The following is a 26,739-nucleotide window of genomic DNA, read 5'->3' as shown; positions in this document are numbered from 1 at the left end:
TGTTAGCTACCTGAATGTCTTCTTTAGTGAAGTGTCTATTCATATCTTTTGCCCATTTTTTAATTGGGTTATTTGTCTTTTTGCAGCTGAGTTTTTGCAGTATCACGTAGATTTTAGAGATCAGGCGCTGATCAGAAATGTCATAGCTAAAAACTTTTTCCCAGTCTGTAGGTAGCCTTTTTACTCTTTTGGCGAAGTCTTTGAATGAGCATAGGTGTTTGATTTTTAGGAGCTCCCAGTTATCTAGTTTTTCTTCAGCGTTCTTAATAGTGTTTTGTATACTGTTTATGCCATGTGTTAGGGCTCCTAACATTGTCCCTATTTTTTCTTCCATGATCTTTATCGTTTTAGATTTTATATTTAGGTCTTTGATCCATTTTGAGTTAGTTTTTGTACACGGAGTGAGGTATGGGTCTTGTTTCATTTTTTTGCAGGTGGATATCCAGTTATGCCAGCACCATTTGTTAAAAAGACTGTCTTTTCCCCATTTAACTGTTTTGTGGCCTTTGTCAAATATCAACTGCTCATATGTGGATGGATTATGTCTGGATTCTCAATTCTGTTCCATTGGTCCATGTATCTGTTGTTGTACCAGTAACAGGCTGTTTTGACTACTGTGGCGGTATATAATAGGTTCTAAAATCAGGTAAAGTAAGGCCTCCCTCTTTGTTCTTCTTTTTCAGTAATGCCTTATTTATCCGGGGCCTCTTTCCCTTCCATATGAAGTTGGTGATTTGTTTCTCCATATCCTTAAAGAATGTCGTTGGGATTTGGATCGGAATTGCATTAAATGTATAGATCGCTTTTGGTAGAATAGACATTTTTAAAATGTTAAGTCTTCCTATCCATGAGCAAGGTATGTTCTTCCAATTATGTAAGTCTCTTTTGGTTTCTTGCAGAAGTGTACTGTACTTTTCTTTGTATAAGTCTTTTACATCTCTGGTAAGATTTATTCCTAAGTATTTTATCTTCTTGGGAGCTACTGTAAATGGCATCGATTTGGTGATTTCCTCTTTGATGTTCTTTTTGTTGGTGTAGAGGAGTCCAGCTGATTTTTGTATGTTTATCTTGTATCCCGATACTCTGCTGAACTCTTCTGTTAGTTTCAGTAGTTTTCTTATCCTTTTTTTTTTTTTTTAATATAGTTAGATCTCAGGAAAGTCCCAATGCTTTGGGAAAGGTTGATGCTGTTATTTGCTGCTGAGTCGATTCTGACTGGTGGCGACCCCATGTGTACAGAGTAGAACTGTGCTCCATGGAGTTTTCAAGGCTGTGACCTTTCGGAAGTAGATTGCCAGGCCTCTCTCTGGAGGTGCCTCTGGAGTTATGGCAACCTTATATACAACGAACGATATATTGCCTGGTCTTGCGTCATCCTCATGACCACTGGCATATTCGAGTCCATCGTTTTGGGGTATGAAAAAACCCAGCTGCCATCTAGTCAGTTCCAACTTATAATGACCCCGTGTGTGTCAGAGTTGAGCTGTGCTCCATAGGGTTTTTAATGGCTGATTTTTTTCTTAAGTAGATCTCCAGACCTTTCTTCTAAGTGCCTCTAGGCGGACTCAAACCTCCAGCCTTTCGCTTAGCAGCTGAGCATATTAAACGTTTGCACCACCCAGAGGCTCTTTTTGGGGGATATAAACCAAAGCCCATTGCTGACAAGTCGATTCCGTCTCATAGCAACCCTATTGGACAGAGTAGAACTGCCCCACGGGGTTCCCAAGGCTGTAACCTTTACAGAAGCAAACTGCCACATCTTTCTTCCTAGGAGCAGCTGGTGGGTTCAAATGGATGACCTTTCAATTAGCAGCCAACCACTTAACCACTGCACCACCGGGGACTGCCTTTGGGGGTATAGATGCCCTTATTCTACTTTTGCAAAGCGTGCTCAACTGCAGCTGTGCAATTCTACCTCCAGCTACAAAACTTTTGTCAAAGAAGTTTGTGGAAGAACAAATTATCTTTTACTGGGGACATAACCATCTAAAGAGCGATAATACGGTGATCTGATATCCAAAAAAATCAATAGTGCTTCCCTCAAGTCCTCCTCTTTTCTCCAAGTGACTTCGTTTATTTTTTCACCCTAAGCACCTCTTGGGGAAGAGAGTCTAGAAAATCTGACTTCACGTTCTCCATCAGATAAATCCTGCTCACAATGTGCTTAAAAGCTGGCTGAGCTGCCACGTAGATCACTTCAGAGTCATTCCTTCTGCGGTGCTCGTTACTCTGGAATCTTTATCAGGATAAACAGAGATCTCACGAGAAGACATACGCATACGACCTCGCAAAATACTTCGCCTGTTCCAGGCCCTTGGCTACAGGATGGGTCACAGGCCATGGGGTCACAGCCCCCTCAGACTTTGTGTGCCGTGGCACTGGCTGGCTTCTGCCACCACACTGAGTAATGGGCAGGTCAGCCTTGGATTGGGGTGACCAGAACACAGCCTGTAGCAATGAGGTGATGGGCCAGAGTTGAGAAGGACAGGGTGCAGGGCCATCTAGAGGCCCTGTGGCATAGTCACAGGGACACTGGATGGATTCCAGTGGACGTGGTGACATCCCACATGCCATCTCTGTGGCCCTAGACACAGGAATTGACTTCTTTTCTCTTCTTCAGAATGAAGGACCTCTGAGGAGCTTTCTGCCTCCTCCCAGTTTCTATAAGGACAGTGTTCTAGGTGGTGGATGTTCAAATCCAGAATAAGCTGAATTCTGTCCTCAGTGGGGAGTCCCTGGATGGTGCAAACGGTTAAAGCGCTTAGCTGCTAAATGAAAAGTTAGAGGCTCGAGCCCACCCAGAGGTGTCTCAGAAGAAAGGCCTGGCAATCTACTGCCAAAAAATCAGCCATTGAAAACCCTGGGGAGCACAGTTTCACCCTGACACACATGGGGTCGCTGTGAGTCAGAATTGGCTCAATGAAAGCTGTTTTTTTTTTTTTTTAAATCCTCAGCAGACACGTTTTCAGTCCATGCTCACCGTTTATCTCAGAGCCAGATTCCTTCTGCTTTCCTCTCCTATGTGCAGAGCGACCCTTCTCCAGAATAACGCAGTATTTAGTCCTCGGGCCGTTCTCCCTATTCGAGGCCTGCAGGTAGCCTGATCAGAAGCTGTTTGGTTCCGACGTTAGCGCTGTCCTGGCTTCTGTAGGCTTTGCACCTCCTCACTAGCTTTCCTCCAATTTCTGATCAAAGACAGAAAAGGCTACACTTCCTCCTAACCTGGGTGATTACAGAGCACAGAGACACAGTGCAGGATGGTCACGCAGCTCCCAGGACGTTGTGGCGGCCGTGGATGAAGGTTAGCTCAATCTGTCGCTTGGTCAGTTGGTCTGTATCTGTCTGTCTGTCCATCCATCCATCAATCTGCCTCCTGTCTGTCTGCCTATTATCTATGTATTTATCTTTTCATCCATCCATCCACCCATTCATTCATCCATCTGTCATCTGTTTGTCTATCTGCCTGCCTTCTATCTCTCCTTCATCTATCATATGTCTATATATCTGTCTACATCTATCATATATGTCTGTCTTTATCTATATCTTTCATCTGTCTAGCCTTCATCTGTCTTTCTATCTCTATCTTTCATCTATCTATCCTTCATCTATCTGTCTGTCTATCCTTTATCTATCTGTCATCTGCCTGTCTATCTCTCTTTCATCTATCTGTCTATCTACTATCCTTCATCTATCCATCTATCATCTATCTCTAATATAATCTGTCTATGCATCCATCCATCTATTTACTTCTCTCATGTTATACAGAAATGTTTTCTTAGGCAACACATTTTTACTTCAACGTTTCATTGACTCATCCGTCATTTATTTCAAAAAAGAAGTAAAAAATAAGTATTCTGTGATGAATACACGTGTGTAGCTAATTGCATGCAGTATGATGAAGACTTTGAGTGCGCTTTTACCCAGGCACGTTGAACCCATCAGCATGTTAGTCACCACCTGACATTGCTAGTCCAGTTGCAGTCGCTCTGTAGTGCAGGTTGCTGGCTGACAAGATGACTTGTGACGCACCTTGGACATCACTGCTGCTCAGTTTCCCAGGAAACAATGTGCAACATCTTGAAAAGAATCACGTAATTTTCCCTTTATTTCTTGTAGAAGACAGATGTGCTTTCAGTTCAGAAGAGAACACAGCCACAACACCCACCATCTGACGTAGCACCTGGTCTAGTCTTTGAGTGCGATCAACTAGGACAGGGCTTCTCAACCTTGGCCTGTTGACACTCGGGGCCAGATCATTCTCTGCTGCCTGGGACTGACCTGCGTGTTGTGGGATGATAAGCAGCAACCCTGGCTTCTGCCCAGTAGGTGCCAGTAGCACCCATTCCCACCTCGGGTTGTAGCAATAAAAAATTATTGTCCCGGGGTGGGGGGGAGTCATCCCTGCTTTAGAACCATGAGATCAGAGAGTTAAAGTGACATTTAGGCTCCTTTCATGCTGTCAAAACACTGTATTGAAGACAAAACAGAACCTCATGGGTTGCTCAACGTGTCCTGAGTTCTGAAGAGGTGCCCTGGCACTGTGCAAGGAACAGGACTCAGAGGTCAATAGGGACAGGTCCTACCTGCAGACAGCACGCGCCAGGGTCGGGGAAGCAGACGTGTAGGCACGTAGTCACAAATCACCGTGAGTTACTGGGAGAGCACTGGTCATATTGGTGGATGTTGTGTAGAGAAATCTGTCTGCTGATTGGCCACGCTTTTCACTTTCATATGGTTACCATGGGGTCTTGAAGACGTTGAAACAAAGAAAACAGTGGCCATCGAGTTGACTTTAACTCGTATTGAACCCGTGTGTGTCAGAGTAGAACCGTGCTCCATAGAGTTTTCAGTGGCTGGTTTTGTGGAAGTAGATTGCCAGGCCTCTCTTCTGAGGTGCCTCTGAGTAGACTCGAACCTCCAACCTTTCAGTTAGCAACTGAGTACATTAACTGTTTGCACCACCCAGGGACTCCCCTGCAGGGCTAGCCTTATTGAAATTGGGCACTATGGGAACATCCCTTGCTCATTGCTCCTCCTTAGAGCCTTGCTTGTGTTACTCCTCCCTGGAAGGCCTTGTCTCAGACTTTGATGTCTCCAAATCCTTCCTGCCATTCCCAGTAGAGCATGAGGCCTGCCTCCTCCAGGAAGCTGCCCTGAACTGCTTTATATCCGTAGACGTCTATCCACCAAACTCCCTTTATGGGGCACTCATTATCTTCCCTGCACAGCTTATGGCTAACTTACACGCTGTACTGTTTGGTCCCCCTGGCCTTCCCATGCAGTGGTCTCATCACTCTGGTAGATCATGGGCCGTTATATTATTCACAGCCCATCACCTGGCCTAAGCAAGGCACCATTTGATTGTTTGCTCTTGGGCTGTAAGACGCAATGTGGAAGGCAAAATCAGATACATTGGAAAGGCAAGTGAAAGAGAAAATAGAACTAAAGAAAACCCTGAAGCCAAGGAGCAGAAGGCGTTTGGTCTAGGTGCTTTTCTGCCTGGCACGTTCTTTCCCTGCCTCACCAACTTCTATTGCTGCTTCAAAACCACAGGTCACTTGTGACTCCCTCCTGTTTACATTTTCTGTAAAAACCCCAAAACCAAACCCGTTGTCGTCAAGTCGATTCCGACTCATAGCGACCCCGTAGAATAGAGTAGAACTGCCCCATAGGGTTTCCCAGGACCGGTTGGTTGATTCAAACTGCCAACCTTTTGGTTAGCAGCTGAGCTCTTAACTACCGCACCACCAGGGTTCCTCAGTGCAGCCAGTTGTGTAGTGTCTGTCTTCTCCGCGTTTTCTGGTTGCTGTGGGATCCCCTGCAGCCACTGGCCGTGTGCCTTGCTCCCTCTCTGGGCATTCAGGACAGGGGCTGGGCTAGTCTCTCCTCCTGTACTCCTGACTGGCCCAGCAAATGTGAGCAAAGGATCTGAAGTTTAAGGAAAAGGAAGGTTGCTTTAGTTGGAAAGAGCTTCATTATTTGTTCTTTGCTATTTTTGTAAAGACTTTATTGATGAGAAAACTCAGAGATAACGAGTAATTCCAGCAACTAGAAGGCAATCGTTTTATTAAAATACTGCTTAAAGAACAAAAGAGAAGATGGTATTATAGCAACACCCTCCCCCGCCCCCACTACAACCTAACCCCTATGAGGGATTAATGTAATGAGCTGCCAAATGTCACTTAAGAGATTTACAGTCCTTTGTGTCAGTGGAAACTATTTCTTGGCTCTGCAGGATGTCAGGGGGTGGGGTGTGACTGGGCAGCTCCCAGTCACGCTGCGCCCCTGTCCACTGGTGGTCGTTTTCCATTCATCTGGAAGTGGGGTCTCAGAGAAGTTTTCAGTTAAGGTTCCTTTGCCTTTGGAGTGGTAATTCTAGCTAAATGAACACCTACTATGTGTCCAGGTACCGAGGTAAGCATCGTGTGTGTACACGTGTGTGTGCATGGCTGTGCTCATTTAAAATTTGCTACAACCCTTTGAAATATTTACTGTTATCCCCATTTTAAAGATGAGAAAAGTAAGGTCTTTCTTGCTCAAAACCACATAGCGAAGAGGTAGAATTATCAGACAGTGGGTTCAAACCTGACCCCAGAGTGCAAACTTTTTAACCAACATGTGACCTTCCTTCCAGGAAAATAAAGCTTGAGGGACTTTATTTAGTTAAATGACTTTCTTTTAGGGATTCCCTCTCTGTTGGGATAAGCTATATTTAATTTAGAAAGTGAAGGACAGCTCAAATATTTTACACTTGAACCTGGCTCTTTCTTCTGACTGTCGTAGTTCAGATTCCATAGCCAGGCCAGAAGATGCCCCCAGGAGCTGCTCTGACCACTTGCCCACATCGCTCTCTTGTGATGCTAAGAATCTCACTGTTTCCCAGACACGCCAGCTCCTTTGCACACGCTTCCTCCTGTCTGTTCCCTGCATTTCTCCCAAGTCTTCAGCACTTCCTCTCGTCACCCGGCAGGCTCTTCTTACTCATCCTTTCAGACTCTGCTCAAGTGCCACCTTGTCCTCACAGCCTCGCATGACGACCACAGCAGACACCATCTCTTCATTCATGGAAGCCCAGTGTTCGTTCTCTTCTGTCAGTACACCAGTTGCCGTCACGTTGCCGTCACCTCATGGCAACCCCATCTGTGTCAGACTAGAATTGTGCTCCATTGGGTTTTCAATGACTGATGTTTTAGTAGATTGCCAGGCCTTTGGTCTAAGGCGCCTCTGGATAGACTCGAACCTCTAGCCTTTGGGTTAACAGCAGAACGCTTTAAGCATTTGCACCCCCGAGGGGCTCCCCCGCTAGTACACAGAGAGCTGTATTCTGGGGTTTAGACTTTGGTGTTTCTCTTCCATTTCACCAATTGATTTCCGGAGAACAGGGATTTTACCTCATTTTAGTGACTGCCATAGGGCCTAGCTCATACGAGGCCTCTAAGTACACATTGAATGAATACGTTCATACACGTCAGAAAGGGTCAGAAGGCCATGCACATCTTCACGTTGGTGGTGTCGTGCCACGATGTGACTTCTCTGACCAAGAACTGAGGGCAGGCCCAGCACCATGAACTCACTGCATGTACCTCGCCTACTTCAGTGTGCTGTGCTGTGTCTCCCTGTTGCTGACTCGACCACCTCGTGGCCTTGCAGTCACTGGTTCCGTCCCCAGAACCCCAACTAAGGAAGGAGAACAAGGCATGGAGGAGTCAGTATCCAATCTTTCTAAGATGCTGTTGCTGTTGTTAGTTGCGTTGAGTCAGCTGTAACTCATGGCGACCCCAGGTACAACAGAACTAAACGTTGCCCGGCCCTGTACCATCTTCATGATCATTGGTGTGCTCCAGTCCACTGTTGTGGCCAAGGTGTATTCTGAGTTGCTTTCAACCTAGGGGGATCATCTTCCAACACTATATCAGATAATATTCTGTTGTGTTCCATAGGACTTTCATTGGCTAATTTTTGGAAGTAGATTGCCAGGCCTTTCTTCCTAGCCTGTTAGTCTTAAAGTTCTGCTGAAACATATCCACCATGGTTGACTCTGCTGTTATGTGAATAGTGGTGGCATAGCTTCCAGCATCACAGCAACATACAAGCCACCACAGTATGACAAACTGACAGACGGGTGGCGGTATTCCAAAATACCTTATGTCCAATGTCATTGCAGAGGTAGGCATTGAAGTCCATACAAGAAGAAGAACTTGCCTGGTAGGAGTACTGATTCATAGCCCTCTGTTTGCCCAGAACAATGTGCTGCCTCCCCATAGCCAAGAGAAAGCAAAAGACCCTGCGCACATTGCATGGAAGACATGATCTGCCTCGTGCTATGCTCCCTAATTCCCTAGCGTGCGTGCTGACCATACAAGTCAGCAATACAATGAAAATACAATGCTTGGTCTGCGCTAACTGAAATATTTCAAATGCGAAGGAGGTTGGTCTCAGTGAAAATTCTGCTCCAGTGGCAAGGTTGAAAGCAGCAATAGCCAGATGAGGGTTTTAATAAGCGCCTTCAGCAAAGGTAGTTTCAACCTCCTTATGGAGAGAGCGAGTAAATATGGCTATGATCACTTGCTAATGACTTAGGTAGAGATCCCATGGGGAGCCCACACTTAATCATAATTAATACTGAGTGTTGAGAGGTGTAAAAAAAGAAAACCAAACCCACTTCCGTCAAGTCGATTCCGACTCACAGCGACCCTATAGGACAGAGTAGAACTGCCCCGTAGAGTTTCCAAGGAGCGCCTGGTGACTTGAACGTGGCACTTAACCACTACGCCACCAGGGTTTCCGTTGAGAGGAGTAATGAAATAAAAACGTATCATATGCAGACACACACTTTTAATTCATAAGGGGCAGAGCCTAGTTACTATGACTAGTTATGCGAGACAGTTGACACTTGGGGCAAATTTTCCTGATTTGAAATAATGGCTAGCACCTGCTTTCGTTACAAGAAAGAATGAGAGAGGGCGAAGCTGTCTGTATAAGCTCTTGAAAACTGAAGAGCAAAAACACATTTTTATGTCAACATTTGGACTGTTGAGCGTGAGCTAACAAGCTCTTAGCCTTTGCCAGATAGAAGAATTTATGATTATCAAAACAATTGAGCGAGAGTTAACATTGAGAGATGAGATGTGGATGGTTTTGGAAGAATTAGGATCAAAAAATGGAGGAATAAATATCTCTGGTATTCTTATGTGGACTCTCTATGCTACAGTCACTAAATTAATGCTTGTTAGTCAGCTGTTTGACTAGTTGGTGCCTCTTTTAATAGACTTTTCAGAGATTTCTTTTTCCAGTTAGATATGACCTTCCTAAGAATATTCATCCTGCCTAAGCAAACTTTCCAAGCCTTGTACTGCTTTGATCTGGAGGCCCTGGATGGTGCAAATGGTTAACTGAAAAGTTGGAGGACTCACACACGGAGTCACCAGAAGTTGTAATCGACTGAACAGCAGCTGAGTGTGTTGTTGTTGTTTGTTATTTATTTTTTTTACTGCTTTGGCCTGCCTTCTTTCTGCGAAGCTGGGGAGAGCCCTTTAGGAGAGTCCTCAGGCCTCAGCCCCCTGTGAAAACTTGGCATCTGATACGAGAACAGCTTTCATTAAAAGGGTGGCATTTTCTGGATAGGTGTTTCTTGGGCAGGCTCAGCCCACACACGTAAATAGTGTTCTCACTGGCCATTTGCAGCCTGTCCCTTGACCCACGTCTCTAGGTCCTGCTATCCTGCTTCTCACTTGTCACCACTCCTGGACTTGAACTTCGTAGCCTTCCAGGCTTCAGTTTGTTATACTGTGGTGGCTTGCGTGTTGCCGTGATGCCGGAAGCTGTGCCATCAGTATTTCAAGTACCAGGAGGGCCACCCACGGTGGACGGGCTTCAGTGGAGTGTCCCAACTAAGAGGCTAGGAAGAAGGGCCTGGGGATCTACTTCCAAAAATTAGCCACCAAAAACCCTTCAGATCACTACAGAACATTGTCCAACTCGATGGCTTTGTGCACACGTCATCAAGGGATCAGTCCCTAGAGGTGGGCATTGTGCTTGGTGAAGCTGAGGGCCAGTGAGGGCAAGGGAGACCCTTGGTGAGGTAGGTTGGCACGATAGCTTCGGCAGTGGACTTGAACATGCTGACGACTGTGAGGATGATGTAGGACCAGGCAGCATTTCGTTCTGCTGCATGTAAAGTCATCATGAGTTGGAGTCAACTCGACGGGACCTAACAACAGGCTTCTCTAGTCACCTGAGGCCCATGATTCTCCGTCCTGTTGCTTTTCCCCAGGGCCTTGGGCCAGTTTCACCTTGGCCTGATTTATCTAGAACTTTATTCTCCTGGTCTGAAGCTGAAGTCTAGCCTTGCCTATCCTGTGCCCAGCCCCGATAGAGCCCATATTGGGAGGAAGCTGGGAAGAGTCCCCACACAGCGAAGCTTTCTTAGAGACCTTCTCCTCCCAAGGGAGAAGTAACAATACCTCCTTCCTCCTGACACTAGGACCCTGGCACCTGCCTCCTAGGAACCTCAGCCTGGCCTCCCCGAGCTACAAGCCCACGCCACTCATCCCTCCTGAGACCTCGGATGGGGCTTGTCACACCTTCTGAGGTGTTCACAAGTATAGTTTCAGGAGGAAAGTTCCTTGTGGATGTTCTAAATTCTGTATGATAACCTGAAACCCTGACAAGACTCCCCAGTACACGTGGGAGCTGCCCATCCACCTCCACCTCCCTGCTTTTCAGTTGTCCATGGGACCTAGTTTCGGGCATGTTAATTGAGGCAAAGGGATGCCTGGAGTTCAGGACCCTGTCTCTTCCGGGAGAAGCATTACCAGTAGCTGAGACAGTGGTAGTAAGAGTCGGTCCGAAGGGTTTTCTCCTGCCTATTCTTTGTCGAAGGAGCATTGGTGGTGCAGTGGTTAAGCGCTTGACTGCTAACCAGAAGGTTGGTGGTTCGAGCCCGCTAGCTGCTCTGTGGGGGAAAGATGTGGCAGTCTGCTTCCGTAAAGATTGTAGCCTTGGAAACCCTATGGGGCAGTTCTGCTCTGTTCTGTAGGGTCGCTATAAGTCAGAATTGACTCAGCAGCAACAGTTTTGGGACTCTTGCGTTAATTGTGGCATTCTCGTGAGCTCTGGCAGCATAGTGATTAAGCAGTACGGCTGCTAACCAAAGGGTTGGCGGTACAGTCTACCAGGCTCTCCTCGGAAACTCTGTGGCATAGCTCTACTCTGTCCTGTAGGGTTGCTATGAGTCGAAATCCACTCGATGGCAGCAGGTTTTTGTTTTTTTTTTGGTGACGCAGTGGTTAAGAGTTCAGCTGCTAACCCAAAAGATCGCCAGTTTGAATCCATCAGCTGCTCCTTGGAAACCCTATGGGGCAGTTCTGCTCTGTCCTATACAGCCTCTGTGAGTTGGAATCAACTTGACGTCAACTGGTTTGGTTTTTTTTGTTTGGTGTTTATTCTAGCCAACAATTTGAAGATTTGTTTTTTAATCACTGTGAATTAAAATTGGCCTGATAGAATCAATTGATGGTAAATTTAAATGAAACCCGACACATGCTCAGCTTCAGTAGTCATTACCAAACCGGTTGCCACGGAGGCAATGCCGATCCCAAGTGTGTCAGAGTAGACCTTGTGCCCCACTGGGTTTTCAGTGGCTGATTTGCAGTAGTAGATTGCCAGGCCTTTCTTCTGAGGTGCCTCTGGGGAGACTTGAAACTCCAACCTTTTGGTTAGCAGCAGAGCACTGAGTTGAGTGACATTTTGCACCACCCAGGGACTCTCAATTTTAAATGAATGGTCTCTTTTTCAAAAATATAAACAAGAAATCCTTGTTTCAATAATGAGAAACCCTTATTTTTCTGATAATATTTTTCTTTTAAAAGTTAAATTTGAGGAAAATAGTTACCTGACCAATAGTAAGTCATCTAGTTCATAAAAAAAAAAAAATTTTTTTTCCCATTAATTCAGTAGGTCTTCTTTAATTTCTTTCAGTAACGATTTTTAGACTATGTTTAAAAATATTTATTCCCAAGTAGTTTGTGATTTGGGGTATTTTTAAAGTTGGTTTTTTTGTAATTTCATTTTCTGACTTTTTTGCTGCTTGTACTTAAATATAATTGATCTTTGGTTATTGATCTTGTATTTTGAGACTTTACTATTAATTTTGTTAGGTTTTCTTGTAGATACTCTAGGATTTTATACATAAATAATCATGTCACATACAATAGAGACAATTTTATACTTCTTCCTTTGTACTTGACATTTCTAAGTCTTGCCTTATTGCAGTGGTTGGGACATCCAGTCCAATATTAAAGAGAAGTAATGAGTGGTAGCTTTGTGTCATTCCTGGTCTTAGGAGGGAAAGCATTTGTTTTCCCCATCAGGCGTGATGCTAGCTGTAAGTGTTTTGTAGGTTCCCTTTATCAGGTTAAGAAATTTTCTTACTGTTTGTAATTTTCTGGGAGTTTTTAATCATGAATGGATGTTTGTCAAATGATTTTACCACTTCTTTTTTTTGCTTTAGTTTGGTAATGTGGCGAATCACACTGGTTGGTTTTTGACTGTTGCATCCAGTTTGTGTTTCTGACATAAACTCCACTCAGTCAGGCTGCGTTACTCTTGATATATAGTGATGGGTTTGATTTGCTAATTTTTTTTTTTTTGGTTTTGTTTTGTTTTGTTTTTGTTCTATGCCCATCAGGGATATTAGTCTGGAATTTTTCTAAAAACGTTCTTGTCAGGTTTTGGTATCAGAGCTGTGCTGGACTCATAAAATGAGTTTGGTGATGTTTTGTCCTTTATCTTCTGAGAGTATGTAAGACCAGTTAAGATTTTCCTTAAATATGTGATAAAATTCTCCGGTGAAAGCGTCTCGCCTTGGAGGTGTTTGTGGGAAGGCTTTTGATTACAATTTTATTTATTTTGTAGGTATAGGGTTAATCACACCTTCTGTTTCTTCTTGAGTCAGTTTAGAAGGTTATGTTTCTCAACAAATTTGTCTGTTTTATCTGTGTTCTTGAATTTGTTAGCATAAAGCTGTTTACAGTATTTCCTCACCACCGCTTCATCTCTTAGATCAGCCATTGTATCCCCTCTTTCATTTCTTGATTAGTCTTGCCTGGGTTTTATCAGTTTTTATTAATGTTTTCAAAGAACCAGTTCCTTATTTTCTAATTATTTTCTCTTAGTTGTTTCAATTTCACCTTTTGCAGGCAAAGCAAATTCTCTTTGTCTGATATTTATCTCTAGCTCTGGTAAGTTTATGAAGATGCTTTTCCAGCAGAGAAGACCGATACGAAACCATGAAATCACTTTTAATACGCAGCCTATAAATACAGCGTGACAAAGAGTGGGCATATAATTAGCCGAATGCTGGATCCACATGCCCAATGGATTACACATGGCCGTGTTCCCTGCCAGCACGTCAAACCCCAGCTTTAGTGAGACTATCTAAACACCTTCTGAAGATGATTAAAAATAGGTTTTAGCTAAATCCACTTTTCTAAAGAGGACACTCTTTAAGAGCAGGTGTTCTCTCCGGTGACACTTGTGAGTAATCCTGCCTGTAATACTGCACGGTATAAATCATTCATACTGCGAATCTATTAGCGTATGATTCATGTATCTGGCCTGCCTTGTAAAAACAAAGATGAAGCAGGCCTGTAGACTGAGTGATTCAGTGCACGCAGAACTGATCTCCTTTCTCTTGGAGTTCAGCCTACTTCCCTCGGAGCACGTGTTATTTTCAGGGAGGAAACTGGGCCGTACGTTGAGAAGGTGCATTAACTTTCTGATGATGGAATGACAGGTGCATCTTTCTAAGTAGGCTCCTAGGGGCCCGATGGAGCACATGCCTTTCCCAAGTGCTGATCTTACCGCTTCAGGTGATTTATACAAAGGCCAGGCTCTGGGTCTTACCTTGACTCAGGCTCCTACTGTTTGTTTGAATGAAATTGGCAGCGATATTTCTGGTTTTTTCCCCACCCTTTTCTCTCTGACGGGGGTAATAAATCTGTGTTAGTCAGTCCGATTTCATTGGAAAAAGCAGCAATAGTTGCTGGGGCTTCATACCAATCTGTGGTAACCATTGGGGTGCTTATCTGATTTCCCGTGAAGAGCACCACATTAACAGGGACCGTCACACCCAGTGACACGCAGTTCTGGGCCACGAACATTGTCCCTCTTTTCTAGGACTGGTGGCCGTACTTGGTACATCTCTGAACGTTGGGTGTAAGGAGGAAATAAATAATTTCCAGTGTGAGTTTATTTAATTCCTTCCCAGCTGTCATTAAAATTAAAGAGGTATAACTCCTTGAGGCGGTCTTACTTACACTAATATTCATTTAACACACATTATACTTTAAGATTTAGAAGCATTTAGATACGTCTTTTAGAAAGCCGAAGGTCAGATTTCGTTGGCGCTCTGCTGGCTGTTTTTACACATGCTGATTTTTCATCCACCTTTTCTTGGTGTTGTTGTTAGGTACTGTTGAGTCGGTTCCAACTCATAGTGACCCTATAGGACAGAATAGAACTGCCCCATAGGGTTTCCAAGGAACAGCTGGTGGATTTGAACTGCCAACCTTTTGGTTAGCAGCCAAGCTCTTAACCACTGTGCCACCAGGGCTCCCAACCACCTTTTAAATAAGTATAAAAAAAATAAAAATCCAGTTGCTGTCAAGTCCATTCCCACTCATGGTGACCCCATGTGTGCAGACTCCATGGGATTTTCATGGCTGTGACCTTTTGGAAGCATATTGCCAGGCCTTTCTTCTGAGGTACCTCTGAGTGGACTTGAACTGCCAACTTTTTGGTTGGCAGTCCGGCGCTTATCCATTTGCCCCACTCAGGGACTCCTTAGGCAGAGAGAAGGAGTGAGCCGGCAAAGTAGGCAAAGAGAAGGGTATTTTAGAAAGAACTTAGGTTTTGTGAACAGAAAGATCTGAATTTGAATTCTCACTTCTTGACTCTGGGGTGGCTTGGTTAAGAGCTGGAACTTTATCCTGTAGGCAATGATAGAATGGATGTGGAGAGAATATTAACCTGGCGGTCAGCTGGGAGATGGACACTAAAGTCAGAACGTGTTTATTGGGTGTGTCCAGTTGTTTGGTGAATGTAAGGATGAATGAGACTCAGCTTCTGTTACCAAGAAGTCTCATCTCGTGGACAACAGAGAGGTAAACAACTTGCAAAGACTCCAGGTTACAGAGAAATCAGAGCTAAACTGATGGGTAGTGTGTTTTGAGACATTCTGTTTAGAAGAGGAAAGGCCAAAAGAAAAGTTTTTTGGATGAGGTGGCATTAGATCCAGGAGTCCCTGATTGGCATCAGTGGTTAACACACTCAGCTGCTAACCAAAAGTTTGGAGGCTCAGATCCACTCAGAGGCACCCTGAAAGGAAGACCTGGCGATCTAATTCTGAAAGATCGCAGCCATTGAAAACCTGATGGAGCACAGTTCTACTCCGCACGCATGGGTTCCCCATGAGTTGGAGTTGACTCGATGGCACCTGGTTGGTATTTTTTGTTTGTTTGTTTTAGAGCCAGGTAAGGATGGATGAGGAAGGCACAGGCTCAAAGACTCAGAAAGGCTAAAGAAGTACATGGTGAAGAAGTCGAATGAAGCTGACTTGAGGAATGTCTGTCCTTCCTTTCCTGTCTCTCTCTTTCTTTCATCCTCCCTTCAATGGTTATGTGCCAGGTGTGGGGATTTGTGCCGAGCCAAACACTTAGCCCATCTAGAAGGAGCAGAGAGCCCGGCCCAGCTAGGATAGTATGCTTCATTAGGAATGTCGACCCTGGAGTTACACGGAGAAGCAGGGAATGACTCAGGGCAGTCCAGTTGGAAAGGTATTTCATTAGGCCGGGGAGGACAGACTGGGAGGTTTATCAAGAGAATTGTAGTGGCCCTGAAAACACAGGAGTGTATGCAATTAATTGCTATCAGAGCTCAGTACTTACTAGAGGGTTACACAGTATCTCATGTCCCTGGTGGCGCAAACGGCTTGCGCTCGACTGCTGACCTAAAGGTTGGCAGTTCGAGCCCGCCCAGTGGTGCTGCAGAAGAAAGGCCTGGCAATCTGCTTCTGTAAAGATTACAGCCAAAAAAAGCCCACTGAGCGGTTCTACTCTGCCACACTTGGGGTTACTGTGAATTGGAGTCAACTCATAGCATTTTTTTTTTTAGTGTGTTAGAGCATGAACCTAGAAGCCAGACTGCCTGGGTTTATTTCTTAGGTCCAGTTCTTACTAGGTGTGTAACCTTGAGCAAGTTGTTCAACCTCTCTGCCTCAGTTTACTTGTCTGTAAAATAGGGACAATAATAGTACCACCTTTACAGGGTTGTTGTGGGGGTTAAATGAGTTAATATGCATAAACTCTCAGAAAAGTACCTGGCACCTATGGCCCAATATAAATACTGACTATTATTATTAAATTACATTTTCTAGTGCCACTAAATGAAGAGGGACCTCCCAAAGAAGAGCAGTTGGTCCCGCTTGTGCTGGAAACCATGTGTCCCGTAGTGTTCTGGGCAGAAGTGAACAGCTTTTCAAGACTGTAATATCGCCACACATATTTGAGTATTTCTGAAGGAAAACAACAGCAGTTATTAAGAACCAACCCAGCTATCATTTTATCCCTTTCACATCCAACTTTGGATGAAATTTAAATAAATCTATAAAAGTTTTAGAGGAGAAGAGTAAGTCCAGCAGTTGACAAACATTCACGATTCAGAAATCCCTTGCAAACTTAAATCTAGGCCTTGGATGCCACTGGGGGAGAGAGAAAACCCCTGAGAGACTCATCTATTTTTGTTGTCCAAGCTAATGGTCCATGCGCACAACTCCTTGGGGCTGAGCGTGTTAGATACTGTGTGTCTTCTGAGCACAGGGCTAGGTGAGTGTTCCCTGCTGGTCCCAGTCAGTGTTGTTGTTCCCATGGAAGGATGTGAACCATCCCACTTTTTGCACAAACTGGTAGAAAACAAGGAAGAGCAGTGTATAATGACCAAAAGAAATGATCAAGATGCAGTTGGAGTTCAACGGCAATCCGTGTGTTCGTAATCAGATTTAATGATTTCAGTTTCAGTAACTTTCTGTTTCTCATTAGCTCTTCAGTGAAACGCTGTTAATTTTAAGGCTTCTCCAGTATATGAAGAGCGTCCATGCATTTTTAAACTCCCACATTTGCTTATTTGCATTATTAGCGGAGTGAGATAAAACAAACAAAAAAATAATTTCAGGGAGCTAATTATAGATTTTGCACACTTTTTCTTTAAAAAAAAAAAAAATAGACTTCGAACTTCCCAAATTACTTCTTACGGCCACGACAAAGGATAAGTTCTGTGATCATAGTAAATAATTAAGCTTCCCTTTGGACTGTAAAGAAGAGTTTTTTGTTGTTGTTGTTTGTTTTTTACTAGCTTCGTGGTCTAATTTTAAGCACATTAATTCCAAACCACTAGGCATTTGCATCTGAAACCATTTTAAATTTGGTGTTACCAAACAAGTGTGAAACGCTATGTCTTGTTTCTAATAATTCTCTCCCTTCCCTCATTCTCCCTCCTTGGCAAGGAAAATGTATTCCTCAATGCGACGGACTCCTGCCTTCTGACCACAGCCTCCCAGCCGCTTAGAGCCAAGGGTGCTGAAGTGGAACCCACCTTATTTCCTGTGTCCCAGAAAACACCTTAGCCATGTCCAGCTGTCACCAGCAGTTTACCTAAACCAGAGTGCCCAGTAGGGCCTAATCACACTGTGCCTGTGGCCACCATATTGTCACTGAGTTATCATGCAGGCAGGCTTGGACCAATTAATTAGTAAATCTGTTTGAAGCAGAATATAATTAATTATACAGTATTGAGCCATGTAAATTTATCCCCACTAAAATTACATCATGAATTTGGAATATCATAAAGAATTATGGGCAAAAGGAAAATAGTATCAGTAAAGACCATTCTTGGGGAATCTTCCCTACTCACCTTTGGTTCCCCCAAGATTCCTGTGATTCAGGCATTTCTGAATTTGTGAGCCACCATGGGAAAACCAAACAAACACACATGAGTACACATGCACTCACAACTTAGACATCTTTGCCTCATGAATTTTTACCTATGTGTTGTGTTAATAAATTGGTAAAAACCAAAAAATAAAAAGAAAGAAAAACTCATTGCCATTGAGTCAGTTCTGACTCATAGTGACCCTACAGACAGAGTGGAACTGCCCCATAGGGTTTTCAAGGAGCTGGTGGATTCAAACTGCCGACCTTTTGGTTAGCAGCTGTAGCTCTTGACCACTGTGCCACCAGGGCTCCCAATAAATTGGTAAAGGGTACCATATTACATATGGGTGTGGCAGAATCTGTTTAAGATAGATGTCACTTCTAGGTAGTTTTCTGTATTGCTTACCACGTCATATTTAAAGCAAATCTTTCTTTTTGTTAAAGTATGTCTTAATGAGTATCAAAACTGCAACTTTGCTTGAAATACAACATTAATTCAGTTGTAATGATAAAATAATACTGAATAGCTGAATTATTATTCAGAGTTGAAAAAGTGATAACTTTTCCAATAAGTGAATCTTCGTATTAAAATGAATAGAAATACCTTTTCTTGTAGAATTTCACCAAACTTCAATTTGTGGTTTGATTCTGTTTTTTCAAAGAAAAAATAAAGGAAGTGATTTTGGAAAATTAAGCATTTCAGGTGTATTTTGGTATTGACCCCTTGAACCAATACAGAATTTATGGTTTGCCTGAGTGTGGAAAGTCAAATGCATATTTGAAATATTGTATGCAAATTATAAATTTATGATATCTGAGAGAGAGAGAGAGGAGAGATGAGGGAGATAGGAAAGTTGCGCGAAGTCGTGGGTAGTGATAGATTTTCCATTCGGGAATGCACGTATTCAGGCCTAAGGTAAGTAAGGAGCTTAAGGAAATTTCAGATTCAGCCAATGGACACTGATGGTTCTGGCTCACTTTTTTTTCAAGGCTTCTTAAAAGTGCTTTAAGAACTCTTGTGAGAAACCAGAGCTCCTTGACCCAGCATGAGATTTCACAGGTTGTTTTGATTTTCATTATTTACTGCCAAACCGCAATGACAATTCCCGCTTTGCTTCCACCTCAATTATGCAAGAACGAGAACATGACTAATTAATACTCTCCAGTTGTTAGCACTCTTGAAGGATTTTTGATCATTTGTACTGTAAATCTTCTCAAATGTTGATGCTTAGCGCACCAAAATTATTTTTCCCATTGACTAGCGAGTGCTAACACAGTATATGAGTTTCAAAGATACAAATTCTAAATCTTGAGAAAAATGGTTTCATGGACGACCCGTTAGCTAATAAAAAGTCAATAATGTCTGAGTATATGGACTGTACCAATGAAAGTTAACGCGCATTTTATAGGTCTCGTATGATTATTTATTCTAGCTTGTATTCCTTAATCTACTTTTTCACTGATGTTCTCATATAACTTACTCGATTTTCTTTTTTTAAACATTTTTCCATGAAAACAAGAGACATGTCTCCTTTTTGCCATAGCCAAGTGTATTGAGCAAACTAAAGGACTCAATACAGGAGTCCTCAACGGGTGTCTTCAGAGTATATTTAATTTCATGCATGCCTGAAAGACGATAATGTGATTCCCAGGTACCAGATATTCCTTAGCCATTCACACTCCATCCTGTTATCTGGAATAAAACTAGATTAAACTTGAAGAGTGGTGAATTACTGAAAATAATGAAGTCAAGGCAATTCATTAATCTTTCTCTGCTTGTGTATTTTCTCTAGCCTGAATGAAATGGAAAAATTCATTTGGGGGAGCCAATCAGACTGAAAAGGGTCCGACATTATGAAGAGAAACATGGGGCTGAAAATGTTTTTTTTTTTTTTTTGGTTACATGGCAGCACCTTTTTCTTACATGCCTCTGTTTTTCTTTTAGTGGCAAAGCATTTCTATAACACTGGTTGAGAAAGTTCAGATGATTGCTGTAATCCTAGGATCCCTGTTCTTAATAGCAAGCGTGACTTGGCTTCTCTGGTCCGCCTTCAGCCCCTATGCCGTGTGGCAGAGAAAGGACATCCTTTTTCAGATCTGCTATGGAATGTATGGTTTTATGGATCTAGTGTGCATAGGTAAGACCGTGACGTTACACACTAACAAACTGTCAGTAATCCGTTTCTTGCAGCTTTTCTGTTTTCTCCAGCTGACCCAATACAGAATGTTGTGATTCACCTTATCTTGGTTCTCCAGTTTATTAGGTTATCTGCGGGTCAAAATTTGGGCACTTTTCTTAAAGAAAGAAAAAGCTCAATATCTATATTCCCATTCAGTTTAAAAAAATAACAGGATAACATCCATTCAAAGTGACACATTTTGCAACAAAAAGGAAGAATTGAAGAAATTATTTGGGGTGAGCGACACTGGGACTGCCATTTATTTCTGAGGAATAATTGCAGATTAGTCCTCCTTTGCAAAGCTGCAGAAGCCTTGATTAAAATAAATGGCATTATCATGCCTCTGGAGAGGGGACAGACACCTAGAGGTCTTACATTGTGATGCCGACTCAACTTCCCCGAGGGTGTAGAGCGTTCTTTAGAAGGTTGGGGGCTAGGTGTTCTTGGCTGTGCTGGGTCCCTTGTTTCACTCAGTAAATTCAGTGGCTTGGGGGAGAAAAGGATTAAACATTTTAGCTGAATTAGACCCTACAAAAAGCTTACTTATGTGTTTTACCTGACCTGGCTGTCCTTTTCCAAATACCATGAGAAAGTGGAGGCCAATTCCTGCAGCGTTTACAGGGAGTCAGAATCCACTCGACGGCAATGAGTTTCGGGTGAGATGCCAGAGGCACCATGAGGGTGGCCAGTTGGCAGTGCTGGAGCTGGAGGGGTGCCATGGTATTAGGGACTTTCCCTGCTGTGAAGTGGTTTGCAGCTTAGTGGGGTATAAAAAAAGAGCCGAGAGAGGCAGCCATGGTTTAAAGCAGCAGCTCTCAAAGTGTGGCCCCTGGCCCGCCACCAGCAGCGTCTGCATCACCTTTCTAGGAACACACATTCCCGGGCCCTACACGGGACCTGCTGAATCAGAAGCGTCAGGGCTGGGGCCCAGCCATCTGTGTTTTCAGAAGCCCTCCAAGCGGTTCTGATGCCTGCTGAAGCTTGAGAGCCACTGGTTCCAAGGGATAGACGCTAAGCTTTGGTTCCAGTGATCTGGGTTCGGATCCTGGTAAGGATTCTCCGCTTGAACAGACCGACTTCTTCCCATTCCCTGTTTTCTCACTTATAAAAAGGGGCTAATAATTCTTACCGCACAGACATAAACAGAAAACAATGATTACAAAACAGTTAGGCTGTTAATTAAATGCTGGAGATTCAGGGTAGTCAAATAGGTCAGAAACACTGAAGTAACTTTGAAATCACTTAAATTAAATGCCTCTCATCACCAGCCCTAATTTAACTAGCAGTTTCAATGTTCTCAGTCACTTTTGTTTTCCTAAAAGAAACTCTCTAAATTTTTAAAATCTGATCCGCCTGAATCGTCACTCCTTTTCTTCTCTCCTCCCCTGTCATCTATGCAAGACGAGTAGGAAAGAAAAAGATCCAATTTGGGGCCAGAGAGAAAAAAAGGAGGGAGAGGCACACCACAAGTATCTGCAAACCCAGCGGGTGTTGCCTGAATAATTGGCCCGATCACACATGTGAACAATTTGTCTTAAGTGTGAGACTGCATATGTCAGCATGTTGGAAATTCTGAATCTCCATACAAATATAATAATCTCTAAGTAGAGTCACAAAATCGTCCTGCAAATCCCTCAAATCCCTCGTCAAATTCAAAGAGAGCTTATTCTGTCTTTCAACATGAATGTTGTAAAATGTGGTATGCCATTGACATGAAAGGTCAAGGTACAAAACAAAAGTATCAGTAGACCCCCAATCTAACCCAGAGGGAAGCAAGTCCAGCTGATATTTTCTTGATGTCGTTATAACATTAAAACAGATCCTACATTTCCTGGTTAGGAAAGCGTTTCCTTTGTTATAGCTTGAGTTTTGATTGCTGATGCCAGTATTTTCATCACGAGTTTTAAAATTCTAGTTTTAAAGGTGCATGCATACGAACTCATGATCTTTTTGTAATATAGGACTTATTTGGGCTTCTCTTTTGAAATTTGGATGTCTGCCCGTTTTTATAAATTCATGTTTCTCAGGAACAAAAAGCAATTGACATTTTCCTGGAGGCACTTTTTTTTTTTAAATTGTGCTTTAAATGAAGGTTTACAGAACACACTAGTTTCTCATCAGAAAGTTAGTACACACATTGTTGTATGACATGGGTTCACAACCCCACAACATGTCAGCACTCTCCCTTCTCAACCCTAGGTCCCCTGTTAGTTACCAGCTTTCTCATTCCCTTCTGCCTCCTAGTCCCTGCCCCAGGGCTGGTATGCCCCTTTAGTCCTGGAGGCACTTTTGAGAGTGAATTTTTATCAAAGTTTTAAATATTGACAATACATTTGATTGTCTGTTGGCTCATCAGATCCAAATCTCATCATTAAATAATTTATTCCTATATTTAAAAAAATGTTAAATAATTCATATTGAATAACACTATTTATTTCCCTTGGCAATCCCATTAATTAGTCTGTTTTAGCGGAAAGCAGATCTTTTTATTCCAAGAAATTGTGAAACTGGTATAATCAAGAAAGTAAATACAGGTAGACTATCCATAGCCAACTAGAGTACAGCTGGTAATAGCTCCTGCTAATGGTTTGAATTAATTCAAATGTCTGCTGATTAAACGTAGACAGCAACAAAGTAGATCACACTGATTATACCTTAAATGCCCCTACTGGAAGACTTAGAATGAGAGTTAAGAGTGAAAAGCAGGTTTACAGCTTTGAGTCCAACTTGTTTATCTCAGTTCAAAAAATATGTAGTGGGAACTTTCTACATGCCAGACACAGTGCTAGGCGCCAGGAATATAAACTAGCGTCAGTCTCTTTCCTGCCTCCAAAGAATTCATTGCCTCGTGGGGAGCCTGGTAGAACGTGCATAGTTGTGGACTTACGCACAAGGAATCGTAGTTGGACTAAGTAGGGAGAGATTAACCCTAGGGTGTGGTTGGAGTGGGGTGGGTGCAAGTGATCTGCAGAGGTGGAAGGGCTTCAGTGAGATCTCATGGAGACATGATAGCCAAACAGGCTGAAGGATGAATAGATGCTTGGCAAGTAGAGAGATGGTCCCCCTTTCCCCTCTGGAAGATGTGAGATTGGCTTCCTGTTCAGAGGGCTTTGAAATGTTGGAAACATTCTGTGGTTCTGTCTGTTCACGCTCTTCAAGCATGATTATACCAAAATGAGAAGGAACTAATTGGCAGCTTCATAAATGCTATTTGAAGAAAGTAATTCTGAAAGTCGATGGACAGTTATTCCAGAATCAAAAAATATGTTATAATCCAGCAAATAACTGTATGTGCTACTTAGAAACAGACTAGATCATTAAATAGAAATTTAAGAATTTATAGGAATTTCCTTTACTTGGGGAAATTTGTTTACTTATTTTCAGAAATAGTGAATTTGTTGCTTTCATTCATTAAGATATCCTTTTTGCCAAGATTTCGTTTTTTTCTTGCTGTTAATGTTTTAGATTCTCCCAGCTATTGTAGCTGAAATATGACCATTGTGTTCCGACAGAACTTTCTGTGATAATGAAAATATTTTATATCTGTGCTGTCCAATATGGTAGCTGCTGGCTACAGCTGGCTTTTGCACACTTGGTGAGGCTGTGGTTAGTTACCGTCAGGTTGACCCCAACTCCTGGTGACCCTGTGTGTGTCAGAGTAGAACTGTGCCTCATAGGGTTTTCAATGGCTGATTTTTCAGTAGATGGTCAGCGCTTTCTCATGAGGAGCCTCTTGGGGGGGCTTGAACCTCCAACCTTTCCATTAGCAGCTAAGCATGTTAACCATTTGCAGCACCCAGGGACTTAGTAAGACTAAGAGACTGAATTTTAAAATTTATTTTATTTGAATTAATTTAAAGTTTATTTAAATAACTGCATGTGGCTAGTGGTTACCATGTTACACTACACAGATTTTGATGGTATAAGGGTTTGGTGAAAAAGTTTCATCTTATGGCAGAGTGCCTACCAAAAGGCAGGCAGTTCACATTCCACCAGCCCCTTCTTGGAAACACTGTGGGGCAAATCTGCTCTGTCCTGTAGGGTCACTATGGGTTGGAATCGACTCGAAGGAAACGGGTTTGATTTGGTTTTGGTTATATGTATAAATGGGTTTTATTTCCTGGATGATAAAGAAACCCTGTGTTCCTAGAGAGAGGAATGAAGTAAAAATGAGTTCCAGAGGATTAAGAGAGGGCATCAGAGGTGAGAGGGAGGGTGCAGAGAGTTGGACAGAGAGAGCCCTACGGGGAGATATATTTGGTGAACAACTCTTTTCCATCACTGACATCATTCAGAAGATTTCTGTGGGTCAGATGTGAATTTAATTTTTGGTGTATATTTATTATACAATTCACATTCGTTTGAAGGAAATAGAAGTACAAAAAGGTATAACTTTATATTGTATTTAGAAAGCTCTTTTAAATATTTAAATAGATGGCATTCAGACTATGACTGTGCACTAGGGAAACCAATATAAAGGATGTAAATCACTGAGACTTTGTAGCCCAGTATTAGTCATGTAGGGAGAAGTACTAACCAAAGCACGCTTGTGTTGGTCCCCTCCTAAAACGACCTGCACAGTGGAGAAAGGAAGATGAGCAAACCTAGAACAGAGCAAACGCATGGTGGAAGGCATTGGGCACGGGATTTGGTTCTCAACGCCATGTTTTCCACATGGAAAGAAATCGAAGAATATCGTGTCCGTTGGTGGTGTGATTCAAAAGAAGCTTTTTGCCCTAAGAAGAATATGTTTATTAATGACTCTCTGAGATCTTGGGAATAGGAGACAGCCATGTGAAGACAGGGAGTCATTTGGTTACTTTTCCCTAAAAGGTTAGGGCCGTTACAAAGTCATATTAGTGTCTGGTAGAACCAGATGAGGTCCATGTGGTAAAACCCTCTCATGTCAGTGGGATTCCTGAAACAGAGACAGCAGTCCTTGTACCCCTAATCCAGTTAGCACTATAAGTTAATGCCAAATCTATGTCTGAAAATTGTTTTAATCATCCCTGAGATACTAAGCGAAGGAATTGGTTATGGTTATGAAATTAAGCACCTTGGATTCCTCCTGTTCTCTCTTTAATTTTCAGTTGTCCACAAGATAATTATATAAATTGAATAAAAGCAAACACGTTTTGTGTTTATAATTGTGAAACATAATGGTAGAAAGAAAGACCACTCATGCTCCTTTCCTGTTTCCTGCTTCCTTTGCTGAAATGTCCACGCTTGACATTTTAGTGTGTATCCTTCAGATCTTTTTTGCTAAGTTTACATGCATGTAGGTACTGCCTCAGTTTCCTAGGGCTGTAGTAACAAAGCACCACAAAGTGAGTGGCTTTAAAGAACAGAAATTTGTCGTCTCACAGTTCTGGAGGCTGGGAATCCAAAGCAGGGTGTCGGCCATGTTGACTCCTTCTGAGGGCTCTGAGAGAACAACTGCTTCATGCCTTTCTCTTAGCTTCTGGTGGCTCCTGCCAATCCTTGGCATTCCTTGGCTTGGATCTGCCTTTGTGGTCACATGGCTATCTTTCTTCTGTCTCAATCATTGTGTCTGTTTTCCTCCTTTATAAGACACCATTTAGATGGGATTCGTACCTGCTTTGCTCCAGTATGACCTCCAATTAGCTGATAACATCTTCAAAGAACCCTATTTCCAAACAAAGCCATGTTCACAGGTATCAGGGGTTATCACTTCAGCATATCTTTTTTGGGAACCCAGTTCACTCCATAACAGGTACTTCTGTAGTTTATTTTTAGTATAAGTGACATCACACTATATATATTGTTTAGCCGCTAGCCTTTTTCATTCAACAATATGATTTTAGAGAACTTTCCTCATTAGAACAGATATACAATGATCTTTCCTCTGTTGATGGACATTTAGGTTGTTTCCAATTTTCTATCCATTAGAAACAATGAGAGTATTTCTATAGACAAGATCCTAGAATTGGAAAGTCTGGGTTGAATAATACTTTACTAAATACTATTTAACACACACATGTTAAGTTTTGACAAGCCCCTTCAAATTGCCCTCAAAAAAGGCTTCACCAACTTATACTGCTATCAGAAATACATGATAATTCCCACTTTCCCATACTTTGCCAACCATGAATGTCATCACTTTTTTTTTTTTTTTAACGTTTTAATTGGTAGTTTTAACTATATTTAATACCATTAGAGTGGTTTTCTTTAAATCATTTCTGTAACCCTCTAACTTTGGGGGACATTTTTATCTGAGAAAATAAGAAGAGCCACAATGGATCAGATTAATCTGTGACTCATCCTGCCTGTGCCCTTTGGGGCACCAGGGATATAACGTGCGGGGACACAGATGAGGTCCGTCCGCTCTGTGTGTGAACACTTCCATTCTTTTTGACAATGAAAAACAGCAAGAGTGGTGGAGATCAGAGACCAGTGCTTCTCAGAAAACCCAGCATTTGCCAGCATATCTAAGAACTTGGGGATCAATTTCTTCTATTATGCTTTTAACACTAAGGGGAATTCATTTCTCAGGCTGTTTCTTTTTTAGTGTAGAAAATGCTTCCTGAAATTGCTTTAAGAAAAATTGCCTT

The 26,739-nt window shown here is 42.6% G+C and overlaps 1 protein-coding gene across 1 annotated transcript in view; it reads left to right on the top strand.

Moving 5' to 3' along the window:
- Positions 1 to 26,739, top strand: part of MARCHF11 (membrane associated ring-CH-type finger 11) — a 139,345-nt gene that overhangs the window by 89,985 nt on the left and 22,621 nt on the right. Inside the window, exon 3 of the mRNA XM_049861358.1 lies at positions 19,933 to 20,125. Within this exon, the coding sequence (XP_049717315.1) occupies positions 19,933 to 20,125 (193 nt within the window). The remainder of the gene's footprint in view (positions 1 to 19,932; positions 20,126 to 26,739) is intronic.

This window comes from Elephas maximus, chromosome 2 (assembly GCF_024166365.1).
Source record: "Elephas maximus indicus isolate mEleMax1 chromosome 2, mEleMax1 primary haplotype, whole genome shotgun sequence".
NCBI classification, from domain to species: Eukaryota; Metazoa; Chordata; class Mammalia; order Proboscidea; family Elephantidae; genus Elephas; species Elephas maximus.
This window is presented reverse-complemented; position numbering and strand designations above follow the sequence as displayed.